Source organism: Dromiciops gliroides, chromosome 4 (genome assembly GCF_019393635.1).
Source record: "Dromiciops gliroides isolate mDroGli1 chromosome 4, mDroGli1.pri, whole genome shotgun sequence".
Classification (NCBI taxonomy): domain Eukaryota; kingdom Metazoa; phylum Chordata; class Mammalia; order Microbiotheria; family Microbiotheriidae; genus Dromiciops; species Dromiciops gliroides.
In genome coordinates, this window is record NC_057864.1 from 1,042,088 (window position 1) to 1,057,539 (window position 15,452).

Sequence of the window (15,452 nt, forward strand, 5' to 3'; positions counted from 1 at the left end):
ATATAATTTTCTTTTCTCTCTCAAAGGTCCCCCTTTTCCCCAGGGACCTGCTGAGTTGTGCCTATTCTTAGCACCATCTCATGGCTTGGACTTGTCTTTAAGATAAATCATCATAATTATAGCAGCTGACATTACAGAATGCTTTGGAGTTTGCAAAGAGTTTTTCTAGATGATCTGTTTGAATCTTTAACTGCCTCCTAAGGCAAGTGCAATTATGATCCCCACCTTACTGAGGAAACTGAAGTTCAGAGAATTAAACTAGTCCAGGGTTACTAGAGAGCCTCCCCCAATATTTTGATGAGTCTTCTATGTATTGGAGGGATCACCACAGCTCTCCAGCCTAAGGCCACGTTAAATGTTGGGAGCCTCTTTGGAATGAAGATGAGCCTGGAGCTGCCGGAAGGGAGGTCCCCCTCAGGGGACCCGTGCCCCCCAATAACTCACTGTATCAGCAGGGGGCAAAGCTGAAGTTTCTCATCCTGGGCACCATGGCTCAGTCCCATGCTTCTTGCTCTAGCTCAAGGTCCAGGAGTGCTCGCAGCCTCTCAAGAAGGTTAGCGTGTCAGGAACTCTCCATGGTCCTCCCAAAGGGGAGATGCAGGAACCCAGCGTGTGCAGACATGGGCTTCCCCTTCCTAGTTGTCATCCTCAGGCAGAGAGGTCTACCACAGCCTCGGTCCACAGCTGGATCCAGGATCCAGACTCTGGGACACACGGCTTCATCCTCCCCTGGGGCCACCTCACGAAGGAACCTGTTCCTGCCGCTGGCTCTCCGGTCACCCAGGTGACAGACAGTATATATGCTGCCGTGCCCCTCTGCTGCAAGGGTACCAGGAGAAGGTGCTGAGGATGGGGGCAGCGTTCCGGTGTGTCTGTGGGCTTCCCCTCAAGCACTGAGGTCTGGATGTCTTTGAAATGTCTGGCTCCCTGGGGGCCATTTTCTAGACCGAGCCCAAAGGGACAGCTCTCGTCTATAAGAGACCCAGGCCAACCAATCACGCTTGATTACTAAGCCACAACACCTGAAGAAGGCAAAAAGGGGCTGACCGCAGGAGATGTCTTCAATCCTCCCAAGGAGGAAGCTGTGCCCAGAGCTCCCGGAGGAGGCTTTCATAAGAAGGCACATAGTAGGGTTAGATAATCATACATTCTGAGCTGCAAGGGACCTTAGAGTCCAAATCCTTTCATTTTACAGATGAGGAAACTGAGACTCAAGTGTCTCACCGAATTGCCCAAGGCCATCTGGGTGGTAGGTGGCAGACCCTACTTGAAACTCATGTGTTGCAGTGGTTAGAGCACTGTGCTTGGAGTAAGGAGGACCTAAGTTCAAATCCACCCTGGCTGTATGACCCTGGGCAAGTCATTCAACCTCTGTCTTAGTTTCTTTACCTATACAATGGGGACCCTAATGCACCTGCATCTCAGGGTTTTTGTAAGGATCAGACGAGATTATTTTGTAGACTACTTAGCATGGCACCTGGCACACAGTAGGTGTTTGGTCACCCCCCAGCACCCTAAGCCTTGTGCTGCTCTGCCTTCCCCAAACCCCAAACAGAGGCTGTAACCCTAGTGATTAAAGGTTCCCTAATCAAACTCCCACTGCCAGGTTAAGGTTAAAGACCAGTGCCCTCAAGATGTGGCTTGATCTCTCCTCCATCTGCAGCCCTAACAACTTCTAACGCTTCCACTGAGAAAAGATCAGTCTGGTGAAGTATTTAATTCAGCTCCTTAGGAGTAGGGATGGACCGAAGGTTCGTTTTTTTTTTTTTTTTTTTTTTGTATCCAGGGAACCCAGCACAGGGCCTCACTCTTAAAAGGTTAACAAATTATAATAGGTCTTCATAAAGGGTTAAATTATGAGCTCATACATCAAAAGCTAAAAGTTACCCAAGAAGTCATTTCTTCCAACTCATTAATTTGACAGGGAAATTGAGGTTCAGAGAGGTAAAATGACTAGCCCAGCATCATGCAGCTCACAAATTTTAGAGGTGGGCATTGAACACTTGAATCATTACATCAAATGAATGTTTCTAATCCCCATCTCAAGGGCAACTGGGTATCACCACAGTGCACTTAGAGCTGGGCCTGGAGTCAGGGAGACTCACCTTCCTGAGTTCATATCTGGCCTCAGACACTTACTAGCTCTGTGACCCTGAACAAGTCACTTCACCCTGTTTGCCTCACTTTCCTCATCTGTAAAATGAACTGGAGAAGGGAATGACTAATCACTCTAGTATCTCTGCCAAGAAAACACCAAATGGGTCACAAAGAGTAGGACGTGACTGAAAAACGAATAAACAACAACAACCCCCATCTGGCCTCTTTCAAATCTCTCCATTGACATTTTATTAACGGATTTTTTTTTTGGTGGGGCAATGAGGGTTAAGTGACTTGCCCAGGGTCACACAGTTAGTAAGTGTCAAGTGTCTGACGTCAGATTTGAACTCAGGTCCTCCTGAATCCAGGGTCGGTGCTCTATCCACTGCACCACCTAGCTGCCCCTTCCATAGACATTTTAAAGGAACTGCTCAACCCTTTGAGGACAAAGCAGCTCGGCTCTGAGTCAGCTCAGGAAAAAGGCTGTCTGTGATCTTCTCAAACAGTAAAGCACTGAGGGGCTGGGGGTTGGGGGTGGAGGAGGAGGGAGGGAAGGCACAGACTTGTCAGGGAAGAGTAAGAAACGTAAGTGTCTTGTTTGTGGATTGCATCAGAGATGACTCTCCTGTAATCTGAAATTCCCAAGCAATGCTTTGAGGACTACTTCTTCAAACTTCTCCAAATGGAGGGCGGCTGAAGTCCCCTCACAACATGCTAAATTCCAACTTTTTTTACAAACAATTCATCCTCTCAAAAACTAGATGTTGAGAGATCCCACACTGACATGTAAAATGATAAGAGATGCAAATCTGGGGAGTCTGCATCCTGGCTTCTTCTGCAAGAGGAAGCACAGACATTTCCATCTCCACCAAGGGCCTCACCACACAGTCAGCCAGCTTTGTGACACGCAGCACATTCACTCACAGCGTTTGGCTGGAACCCAGTAACTGTCCACTTTAAACCATCTTCTCACTGAGTTAAAGCCACAAGGAGAAGCTCGTTGGGGCAGGAATGGGGGCTGCTGGGATATTGGATATGGAGCTGGAAGAGACCCCAAGACCACCCACCCCAGTCCCCTAACTGTAATAATTAGGAACAAAGATTAAGCAAATAGATGACGATTAAGGAGGAATGACTCACTGTCCTCACAGAGGCAGAATGTGATACCAGATCCTCCATCCCTTGTTCTTTTAGCTGCCGCCCTTGGTGATAAGCCCCCATCTTCCCCAAACTATTTCTTCTAATTCATTTCACAGGGAGAGAGTCTGTCCTGGCCAGCTTGGATAGGAGTTGCTTGGCCCCAAAGGCAGAGATGCTGGCTATGGAACCTGGGCACGTCATAATCTCTCAGTGTACAGGACAGCTCCACCAGCACTGCGAGAGGGGCTTTCTGCACTGGGAGATCCCTATACCAAAAAATGACAGATTTGCCTCCCCCAAACCTCCTCCTCCCCCTCCCCTCCCCCCACATTTCATAGTTCTCCCCCAATGGACTCACAGGCCTGTCTACTCCCATAAGAAAATCCCTTTCAAAGAGCAGAAATTATAGCCTCTCTCTCAAAACACCATGCCAACTTTTGGGTAAAAAGTCATCATCTCCCTGCCTCAGCTGGTTCAGAGCCTCATTCCCTCTTGGACGAATCTATTGGCTGGACTCCTTGTCTGAGTCTCCTCTGCAAAGTAGCTTGTATAGAGCTGCTGCCCCAATAGGAGTCTGCATATCTGGGCACAGGTAAATCATTGCCTTGCTCAGAAATAGTCAGTGGCTCCCTATTTCTTCCAGGATATGAGACAAGTTCCTGAGCCCGACTTTTGAGACCCTCCACAATCCAGCCTCAGGTTTTTGTTTTTTTTTACTACTTCCTTTCGGATTCCCTACTGCTGGCCAAATAAATGGTCATTGGTCTTGTCCTCATCTCCTCCTGCCCTCCCAGTGCTTCACTGAGTTGTGTTCCCACCCCCACTCACCCAAACACAAACACGCTTGGAAGCATTTCACTCCCTTCCTTCCTTTAAGGTCTAACTGCAGCATCCACCTCGTCTACTATGGTTCTCCAGATAGATACACATGATCAGCAGATGGGATCCCTCCCTCCTAGTTTATGCCACTTTTCCTATCCTGGTCACTCATGGACATGTGATAATCAATCCTCCCCTATGAGGCTGCAAGCCTTCTGAGGGCAGGAAGTTGTGTTGCTTTCTTTTTATAGTTATATAGCTGAGATTTTTTCTTTTTTTAATATGAACTTGAAAAACACCAAGAAACACAAATATTTCCGTATTTTAAAAATGGAAAGAGATGCATACGTATAGCTTGTTTTTTTAAAGTATAAGCTCATTTTAACATACTGGGACCAACAATGCCCTGCCTATCAGGGTCCCCTTCTGAACTTCATTCTGAGTATTTTAAAAATGTTTCACTTCTGAGATTTTCTTTGTTTTTGTGTGTGTGTGTGTGTTGCTACCACCCCTCATTTTCACGTTCCTTCTACTCATTATGATTCTATACTCCCCAACCCCCCCCCCAAAAAAACCCCAAGCCCTCCCTTTTAACTAACAAGCATGTATAAGCAAAATAAATTTATACATTGGTCCTGTCTGAAAAAGCATGTCTTATTGCGCGCCTCCAAATGACTGTCTCTCTGACAAGACAATGGGAGCATGACTCGCCCTCAGTTTTGGGAAGTCAAGCCAGTCACTGTACTGACTTCAAAGTCGTTTTCTTGGTCACAATTGTCATTGTTAAAACTGTTCACTTCTGCTCACATCACTCTACATCAGTTAACCCAAACATAAGGTACTGCTCCTTTCTTGTGTGGTCATTTGATTTTCTGGGAGAGTCAGAAAAAGAAACATTTTTTTGTGCAATGTAGAGAAAAGCAACATTTCGGGGGGGAAATTCTGAGAGGACCAGCAGGAGAACAGCCTCCCTCTGAGGTAGCTGTACATACCAAGAGCTGCAGGGCATTGTTTCCCAGCAGCTAACTAGAGTATCATTATTTTCAGGATTTGGGAGTTCATTGCTGGAGACTCCCAATCAAAGACCTGTTTGGGGGTAGGAGATATCATACAATTCTTATTTGTGTCATATGTGCCCAAAGTAGATTTGGGGTTCCTCTGCCTAAGTGAGAGTGCTCCACTCATGAGCAGACACTGATGTGAGGCATTAGAAGGCAGAAAATAATAAGCTGATCAGGAATCAGGGTCCAATGAAACCAAGTGCAGGAGGAAGATTGGAGAAACAGACCCAGAAGCCAGGAGTCTCAGAGCTGGATCTGAGGGAGAGCTGAGAGAGAAGGGCTGCTATGGATCTGATTGGAGGACAGGGCTTCCCAGAGGAAAGGACAGCCAGCTGCCATGGGTGCAGAGCTGGAGGTGGGGTTCCCTCATGCTCTAATGCCAGCGGCAGTTTGAAAGGAACTCTTCCGCTACCTTTGTTGACCTTTACTGCCCTTTATGGCTTGAGAAGAGAAACACCTTGAAACTTCTAGAGTAGATTTGGGAAGGTCTTCAGAGCCAGGGTTGAAGGTGGCCATGGGAGCCATTCATGTTAGCTCGCTTCTCCTTCCATGGCCTGAGAATAATGGATAAGTAGTTTTCCTCAACAGTAAAGAGAATTTCATAAGATGCAGAGGGATGCATGGTCCAAGCTGTGTGCTAAAGGGACCAGTGACATCCAGACCTGCAGTCCAGAGTCCTGAGTTGTTTCCCTACTCGTGTGCCTCACTGCCAGGTTTCTGTCATCATGCATCCCCACCCCCACCCCTACCTGTGACACATGAGTGTGACTCAAGTTTAGAGGAGCACTGTTGTTTTGATTATTCCTGCTTTTGGATTTTATTGAGTAAATGTTATGTTCTGATTGGGTTGTTTCTGCTATCCCCTATAGGTAATGTTTCATGTTTAAGAGGTAATGGTGTCATTGTTATTGATTTGTGTAAATGGAAATCACACCAGTGGGGGCTTGAGAGCTACAGCTGTGCATGTGGATATGTAACTCTCCCTCAACAGGGCTTCCCCTAGAACCCCAGCAGTGAATGACCCTGCATGGCTGCTTCCTTCTGGGGAACCACCCTTTCCTGCCAGCATGGTGGCAGAGGGGGTGAGTAAGCCATCCCCAGCCCAGGAAGAGAGAGAGGAGGAGAAAGCAGGAAGAATTGATACTCTGTCCCAATCTATGTGCTACATCAGTCTTCCCAGGTCCCTCCCAATCTCTTTTGTCATTTCTCAGAGTGCACTATAAGGCAAGACTCTCATAGGAATGATCTGTTCAGCCATTCCCCAATCAATGGATACCCACTTTGCTTCCAGCTCTTTACCAAGACAAAAAGTATGGCTACAAATAACTTTCATATCCATTGGTCCTTTCCCTCTGTCTCTGACCTCTTTTGGGGGTATGTGCCTAGTAGAGTCATCATTTTAGTCAAAAGACATGCAGAATTCAGTGACTTTTGGATGATGTTTCAAATGCTTTCCAGAATAGCTGGGCCAGTTCAGAGCTTCACCAACAGTGCATTGGTGGGACCATCCTTCTGCAGCTCCTTGGGGATTTGAAATTTTTCTTCTTGGTCACCTTTGAGTTGTGTGTGTGTGTGTGTGTGTGTGTGTGTGTGTGTGTGTGTGTGTGTGTGTGTGTGTGAGACTTTTGCATCCCCAGCACCTAGTGTTCTGCCTCAAGGGCACTTCGAGCACGTGAATAGAATGAAATTCTATCAGTTGTGCTTCACAGTCTGGTGTCTTTCGTGAGGCGTGGCTAGTCCACTAGTCCTATAGCAAAGAAACAACTCAGAATGAAGACTTTTCTTGGCTTTCTTTGGTCCATTTTTTGCTTTCAATTTCCTCAGCAAACTGACCAAATGGAGTCTTAGTCAAGACGCTAGGTCACTAATGTCTCTTCCAAGTCTTTATCATAATACGACTGCAGACAAACCAAAGGGAGCCATGGTGGTCTGAGAATTGTGCGGTCCTAAACTGCTTGAATCAGGGATGACTCCTCACGCTGACGTTGCTATTGCATGTGAAGGTTGGCAAAGCACTTTCTCGACACTTACTCATTGGACCTCACCCTAGGCCTGTACATTGGGTACAAAAGGCAGCATGGTCTCTGTTTTACAGGTGAGGGAGCCAAGGCTCAGAATGGTTCCATGACTTGGAACCTCTGGGTCACATGGGTAGTCAGTGACAGAGCTGAGATTTGGACCCAACAAGCATTTCAGTGTTCACTCTACTCAGGACATTGCACTGGGTTCTAGGGCTCCAGAAACCAGAAGGAAAAGCAGTCCCTGCCCTCTATGAGCTTACATTCTCCTGGTGTAATGCTACATGAGTTGCCCTGCCCATTTCTGGGCGCCAGACTTTGGACATGTGGAGCATCCCCTTATGGGTCACTGAGGAGTACCTTGAAGAGGGGACCTCCATCAAGGGATCGTCTTTCCACATGCAGAGCACATGAGTGCTCTTCGGGCATCTTGCTGGAGGGGCAGAGGGTAGAGCTGGTTACCCTTTACCTTCCCTGGCCATGTGGCAACTATGCCCATAACACATCAAGAGTAGGAAGACTCAGCTAGGGGAGACTGGGCTGGACCTTTTGACTGTCACTCACAGGATTTTTTTTTGCTTGATTCTGGGTGACTCATCCCTGATCTTGAGATGGGTGTGAGGAAAGATCCTCTATGAACTAAAGAGGTCCAGGGCTGGCCTTGCTTCTGAGGGAGTTGCCAGAAGCTACTCCTGTGCTCTTAGAAAAGATGCCCACGGGCATGAGGATGAGTGGAAGCTTTGGCCTAGATTGACAAGACCAGTCCTCTGCAGAGCTGAGATGGAGCATATCTATGCCTATTCAACAGCCCTGCCACCTGCACTACCCTGCCTCCCCTCCTGATTTGGACTCTGGCTCCCAGGACTTGGCCACTATGCCTGATCTGCCCTCTCCCCTGCGACTCTCTTCAGCACCTAAGGTATCCTCGCCCACCCTGAAAGGGCACCTCTCTTTCCAGCTTCCTTTTCCCACTGGTGAGCTCCACCCAAGGCCTCCATTTGGGGGATGGACCCAGGCCCACCATGCTTCATTCCTCTCCTGGATCTGCTTCTGACTTCATGTCCCTTGAAGGTATATTTCCCCCTCCCCACTTTGGAGCCTCCTTATGGGTACTGTTTTCTCCCCTTAGAATGTAAGTTCCTTGAGGGCAGAAGCTGTCTTTCTTAGCACTTATTTTTTTTTTTTGTTTGTTGTTGTTGTTGTTTTGCAGGGCAATGGGGGTTAAGTGACTTGCCCAGGGTCACACAGCTAGTAAGTGTCAAGTGTCTGAGGCCGGATTTGAACTCAGGTCCTCCTGAATCCAGGGCCAGTGCTTTATCCACTGTGCCACCTAGCTGCCCCTCTTAGCACTTATACTTACATCCCAAGCACTCAGTTCAGCTCCTGGCCCATCCTAAGTGCTTCATAAATATGTTCTGCCTAAATGTCTGATTCTTCCCTCTTGGAGTCTCAAGCTCCCAGTGGAGTACAAGAGTGGTCATCACTGCTGTTTGTTTAGCTAAAATTTCTGTCCATGCCCCATGACTGCAAAACAACTTTACTAAATCCTCTCTTAAGCCTTCTGGGCAATCTGAGCTGCAGAGGGCCTTTTGTGTGGAGAAAATAAACACTTCTCCCCTGCGTGGGTGGTACCTTTCCACCCCTGCTTTGGAGAGACCCCAGAGATGAGCCCAAACCTTAACCTAAAGTAAAGTGTCTCCAGGGCACTGGGTCGGGGGAGGTCGTAAGGAATCAAAAGGGGAAGGGGGCTCAATCGTTCTCATTATGAGTTAGGATCCTCCAGGAGGGAACCCAGTCCAACTGTGTGTGTGAGAGGAGGAACCTTCTTGGAGGACAGGAGGTCAGCATGCTGACCCCTGGGCTCAGAAGTGATTAGGATTGCTAGCCAGGGAAACAGAAAAGTATGCATGTGTGTGTGTATGTGTGTGTGTGTGAGTGAGAGAGAGAGCACATACACGTGCACATGTACAGACACATATATGCTTAGATATGTACATGTAAGCATATGTGTACATACTTATGTGTGCAACTCACATTTGAACTTCTGCCAAAAGGCTTGTATATGGAGAAAAGAGAGGTGGGGGCTGTCTTCTGGTGGGCAGTCTTTTTCTGGGGATTATCTAGTTTCTAAAGGACTTAAGAATGACCTAGGGAAGATTTCCCAGAACACCCTTGACATTCATTGAAAAGAACTTGGGGAAGCCAGAGTAAATAGCAAAGGCAGAGACAGGGAGTGGGATGGAGGAGAAACCTTCCCTTGAGAGGAGAGACAGATGCCCAACAGCTTCCTTCAGGAGCAGATGCCAGAGATGAGCCAGGAGGGCCTGTGGGGGAACGGGGGTAGCTGCATGGTGACCAGGCACCAGAAGGAGGAGAGCCTGGTGGAACACCTTGTGCCCCCTTTACCTTCTAGTAAAGCCACTCCTCCCTTTTCTGTTACCCAGAGGTGTCTCTTGCCTGGCTCTTGTCTGCAGCTGCCAATTTATAACTGACTGTAGCATATTAGAGACAACACAAGAAAAGATAGGTACCATCCAAGGAATGTCTGCTCAGGATGGGAGGAAGGCTGGGTATAGAAGTGAAGAAAGGGTGACTGATGGACCCACCCTTTGTTTGGTTTGTTTTGTTTTGTTTTTGCAGGGCAATGGGGGTTAAGTGACTTGCCCAGAGTCACACAGCTAGTAAGTGTCAAGTGTCTGAGGCTGGATTTGAACTCAGGTACTCCTGAATTCAGGGCCAGTGCTTTATCCACTGCCCCCGGACCCACCCTTTGTTAAAGTCCAGAGGAAGCCCCCCAGGATGGTGAACAGAGACTTTCTGGGGTATTTCTGGGAGGTTATGAACAAGAGCTGCAGAAGAGGAGAGGCTATGGATGGATTGTGATCTGCCCTGGTCCACAGAATGTACCCACTGATGCCACTCCAGGTCCACTGTGGCATCAGTCTTTGCTAATGTCATAGGGCTTAGAATATGAAGAAGAGAAGTTCTCAGTATGGTGCTGAGACATTAAAAATACTCTGTCTGGATTTGCTTTGTGTGTGCGTGTGTGGGTAATTGGGGTTAAGTGACTTGCCCAGGGTCACACTGCTGGTAAGTATTAAGTGTCTGAGGCCAGATTTGAACTCAGGTCCTCCTGAATCCAGGGCTGGTGCTCTATCCACTGCGCCACCCAGCTGCCCCTGGATTTACTTCTGAAAGGCAAGATCCTTGACATTAATACTGAATATCTAACCTTTTTTTAGTGCCTATATAACTGAATTGAGTCAGAAACAAAAATCAGCTTTTTATCCCAGTGTCTTATCAATGGACATATAAGTAACCTATTATCAGATTAATGAAATGTCTTGCACAGAAATGAGTCTGAAGAGACTCAAAGTCATTACTATTTCATAGTTTTCTGATGGAATTCTAGACCTCTTAATCAGTAGAATTTATGGTCAAGAGAAAATGGTGGCTGGAGCTGCATTCTTATTCCTTCAAAGCTATTGGCATCAGCTCCCTGGGGGGCCAGGGCCGGACCTTAGGGTGCCTTTTTAGCTCCTCCATTTGTGTTTACTAAATATTTCTTGAATTTGAATTGGTTGAATTACTTCAGTCAAACAACCAGTTCAGTTAAAATCAGTCCCCCATTTATCTATGCTTTGATACAAAATAAAATGACCAGCACTGAAGTATTTGCTCCTTAACTCAAGTCTGTTACTTGGATGCAATATTTGCACAGATTTCCATAGATTTAATTTCTCTCTCTCTCCACTGTCTCTGTCTGTCTGTCTGTCTCTGTCTCTCTATCTCTCACACACACAATTCAGTTAAGATGGCTTGTCCTTGATAAGTAAGAAATGCTGTGATTAACATAGAGTTAATTGTTGGGCAATGTGCCATTTTTCTGAGAATGATAACCTGACAATTTAATCACAACCATACTTTTTTCCCATTATAAGGAGACAAGAATAGCTAGAGAAATGTTTGGGGTGAAAGTTGAAAGATGTTTGATTCACATAAGGATGGGTGCATCAGCCATTGGTCATATGCTTGAATTATTTTTCTCTTACAGGCTTCATTTTTTGAAAGCAGGTCAAGAAAGTTAGTGTGTGCTAAGCTATGGCCCTAATAGCACCCTGCATCTAGGGAGCAGAGTTTATGTAGGAAAGCTGAAAGGTCCTGCCTAAGGAAAGAACAAAGCTTACTTGGTCCTCGAATGATATCGCCTGGGCCACATCCCGGGGAAACCCATCGATCACGATCCCCTCTTCTTCAGGCATTTGCATCAGTTTCTGCTTTATCTCCGTGATTGTGGTTTCCTTGAGAGAGAGAGAGAGAGAGGGAATGAGAGTGAAAACGCAGTCTTCAGCTGAGGGGGAGGGAAGGGGAGGGACTCAACAATGGGCAAAGCCAAGACGCTGCCGAGGTACCTGTGGGGCCAGCTCTCCAGTCGTGATGATTTTAGCAATGAGGCTCCATTTCCGGTTGCTGCTTGTGTTGTGGATCCTTTTCCTTAACAATTCTCCCACTGAAATGTATTCAAACCCAAAGCGCTCAGCTATTTTCAAGCTCTGTGTTCCCTTCCCACTTCCTGGGCCACCTGTTAGGAAGGAACAAAGAACAGGGAATCTGCTGTCACAATGCCAAAGATGACACTGGTACTTTTCAAACAGGTCCAGCAAGAGGCATACCTGAGGTGGGGCCATCAGACCTTTTACCCAGGGCGCTGAAACTTAAAGGGTACTGACATCATACTCCTATAGCACAATGAAGCCTAGAAGCCCAAGATTAATGTTTAATTAGCAATAATAATTAGATACCATAGGAAATTATCAGGTAGTCAGCTTCTCTGCCACTCACCCCACCCCCACCCCCATGAGCTCTCCCTGGGCCTCAGAGTCTCTTTCCTTTGGGGTAATATCCTGGGATCCCTGTCCATTTGTCTTTTTCCCCCCTGGGCAATGAGGGTTAAGTGACTTGCCCAGAGTCACACAGCTAGTAAGTGTCAAGTGTCTGAGGCTGGATTTGAACTCAGTTCCTCCTGAATCCAGGGCCAGTGCTCCATCCGCTGCTCCACCTAGCTGCCCCTCCATTTGTCTTAAAAACTTAATTTGAGGGTCAGTCTCATGATAGTCCTTGATATCGGGGATTGTTTGATTTTTGTCTTTGTATCCCAAGCACTTTCCATAGTGACTCAAATAAAACAGGCATTTAGTAAATGCCTATTGACTGATTGACTGACTGATAGATCCAGGGCACTTTTGGTGCAGTCTGTCCTGGGCACAAAAAGGCTCCAGGAAAGGGTTGGGGCTGTGAGTGCTTGACTGAGTCAGAGCTCTGTCTGCAGAATTGCCAGGGAGGTCAGCAGTGCCTCTGAGAGCCCATCAAATGTACAGACATGGAAAGGGCATTGTTGGCTCACTCTGACCTTCTGTATCACATGAGAGAGAAACATTCTTGATGCTCCATTGCCAGCCATGAACTAGTTTTATAAAGTGCATTTGAAAGAATCCTTTTTTATCCTTTTATGATTTGAAATGAAAAAAAAAACACAACAAAACAAAACGGTGATAGCTTTGACCAAGAAAAATGGTCAAAACAGCATTCTGTAGTTCAGGGTCAGCAGAGACCTAATGGGCGATTCTCCCACAATGTAACATTATTTTGACAATAAAACCAAGCCCACTCATTGCCCGGTAGATCTGTTGGGGCGCTGGCTTTGAGGCTTTAGGACAAAATGTTTTTCTGAGGTATGTATATGTGTATATGTGTAAACTGAGGCACATACTCTCTTAATGGAATTTAGACCTCTCTTTCCCCAAAGGGGAAGACTGGAGAATACACAGGACAGTTTTCAAGATTTAAATCTCCTTCTTCCTAAAATGGAAGGAAACCAGAGAAAGAATGGTTGTAAAAATTGAAAGAAAGGTTTTATTAAGCAGGGAAGACAGTCTAGCATGATCATGGGTACTCTCCAACCTATTGCCACATAGGACACCGTGCAATAGATTGCAAGGGTTTATATACAATTTCAACAAAAACAGGGAAGGAATTTGGAGGAAAAGGGATTAGAAAGGCCCATTCTCAAAGGGAGAATGTGTGTGTGTGTGTGTGTGTGTAAGGATGTAGCCTTTGATTAGGTGGCAGTTCACTTCAAAGCTTGATTAGGAGATGTTTTGATAAGTACTTGATAAGGGTTATTCCAAAGTTAGGGAATCTTGGAAGATAAGGTCTCTCTCCACAGTTGCATATCCTGCAGCCAGGAGTGGATAGAAGTAGGCGTCATAGTACATTGCCTGCTGCATTGGGCTTGGGGCAGGAAGATCCTAGTTCAAATCCCTCCTTTGACATAAACAAGCTGTGAGACCCTGGGAAAGTCTACAATTTCTCCCTACACCACCTCTGTTTCCTTGTCTGTAAAATGAGAGAAAGAGACAGAGACAGAGAGACAAAGAGACAAAGACACTCTTCCTGGAAGGGTCAGGGCCCTGGATTCCTTATCACTGGGTGATTGCATGTCAGGGATATTAGGGAGAGGATCCTTGTTCACAAATGGATCAGATTGGATGATTTCTGATGTTCCAGCAACTCTTAGAATGTGAATTCCATGAGCTACTTTGCCTGTTCGGTTTCTCCTTCCTTTGAAGCGCTGAGAGGCTGTCCTGCCCTGTTCCAATGCCCTCTACCATCCAAGCCTGTCTGAGTTTGAGGAGTCTGGGTGATCCCCCTAATTACCCACAGAAAGTGAGATTATTGACAGATCTATGCAGTGAGACACTGTCTCCGTATTTAAGTCACTGAGGAGTCAGAGACATCTCCCAAAGGAAGCAGCAGTTACTGTTTCAAAGTGAAAGCAAGAGCAAAAGAAAAAAGAACCCAGAAAATGACCTTCAGCAAATCGCTGAACGTCTCTGGGGCCTCAGCTCTTAGCTGTGAAATGAGGGTGGGGGATGAGAAGGCCTCCAGGAGCCTGGGAATCCCAGGCTCCATCTTGTTAAAGCAAAGGAGACCCCCTTACTCCTCCATGTTCTAGGCCATGTGCACGCACATGAACACATTAGTGACTGGCACAGTGTGGGAGGGTGAAGCAATCAGTTGAATGGGTTTAGAATAGCTTCACGAAGCAGTTCAGCCTTCTCTCCCCGCCACTTGGTACTGTGTAGATGAGTGGACTCCCCGGCTCGCTCCTTTCTGTGCCTGTCTCTGATGCTTTCCAGTAGTTCCTGGGAAGTTTTTCTGCATTAATTCCAGCATAACTAGATTCGGCTTCAGAAGGTGGAGGATTGTGGGTGCCTTGTATGTGGCAGGGTTGAGAACCTGTTCATTGAATTCAATGGAGATTCATCCCCAAAGAGGAGATGCTGCTTAAGCATTTATTCGACCTACTATGTGTCAGGGCCCTACTAAGGGCTTTACAAATACTCTCTCCTTTGATCCTCACAACAGTGAGAGATACGTGCTAAATCCTAGGAAAAGACCTCTTCATTCAGACATCATTCCATGGTCTCTTTATTTATTTAAAAAAAAATTTTGGGGGGGTGGGGCAATGAGGGTTAAGTGACTTGGCCAGGGTCATACAGCTAGTCAGTGTCAAATGTCTGAGGTCAGATTTAAACTCAGGTCCTCCTGAATCCAGGGCTGGTGTTTTTATCCACTGCACCACCTAGCCGCCCCCTCTGTGGTCTCTTTAACTGAATAAGGGCTGTTTTTTGGAACCTAGGCCAAGAGAAATGTAGCATTGATGCATGTAGTGTTTGTGGGTAACCCTAAAACAATGAAGGAATTGGCCACAAATGTCCTTGTCAAGCTCCACTGTGAAAATAACTGTCTTGATTTCTCTTTTCTCAATGAAATCCTTTTGGTTTGTGACAGGTCTTGTAACACCTGAGAGACTACATTGCCTTTGGGAACTGAGACTCCAGTCTGGTTTGTTTGTCTGTGGGGCAAATTGATTTGCCTGTAAAACAGAACCCAGAAGCCACAGGGCAGTCATGAAGATGGCTTTTTATCTTTGCACTCTAAGGGATGCAGTGTGCATCAATGAGGCACCTACTGTTTGAGCAGCCCCACACTAGGTGGCAGGGTACAAAGACTCAGATGAAACAAGACCTGCCCTCACTGGGTTTTCATTTCACCAACATTAAGTTTTCCAGTTAATTTGTGTTTCTTGAACTCTTATTAATCTCATCCATTCATTCAACAAGCATTTATAAAGCTCTTATTATGACCTGTCATGGTGCTAGTCAGTGCTACTCCAAAGATCCCCAAAAGGCATCTTCTCAAGCAGTTTGCATTCCAAGGGAAGGACATAGAGTCTTCTGCATATAAATGAGAG

General features: G+C 46.4%; 1 protein-coding gene across 2 annotated transcripts in view; it reads right to left on the bottom strand.

The window, feature by feature from the left end:
• AK5 (adenylate kinase 5) overlaps positions 1-15,452 on the bottom strand; it is a 195,275-nt gene that overhangs the window by 161,597 nt on the left and 18,226 nt on the right. For both annotated transcript variants that reach the window (XM_044004421.1, XM_044004420.1), the window contains exons 4-5: positions 11,548-11,717; positions 11,323-11,436 (exon numbers count right to left, since the gene is read on the bottom strand). In XM_044004421.1, coding sequence (XP_043860356.1) covers positions 11,323-11,436; positions 11,548-11,717 — 284 coding nt within the window. The remainder of the gene's footprint in view (positions 1-11,322; positions 11,437-11,547; positions 11,718-15,452) is intronic.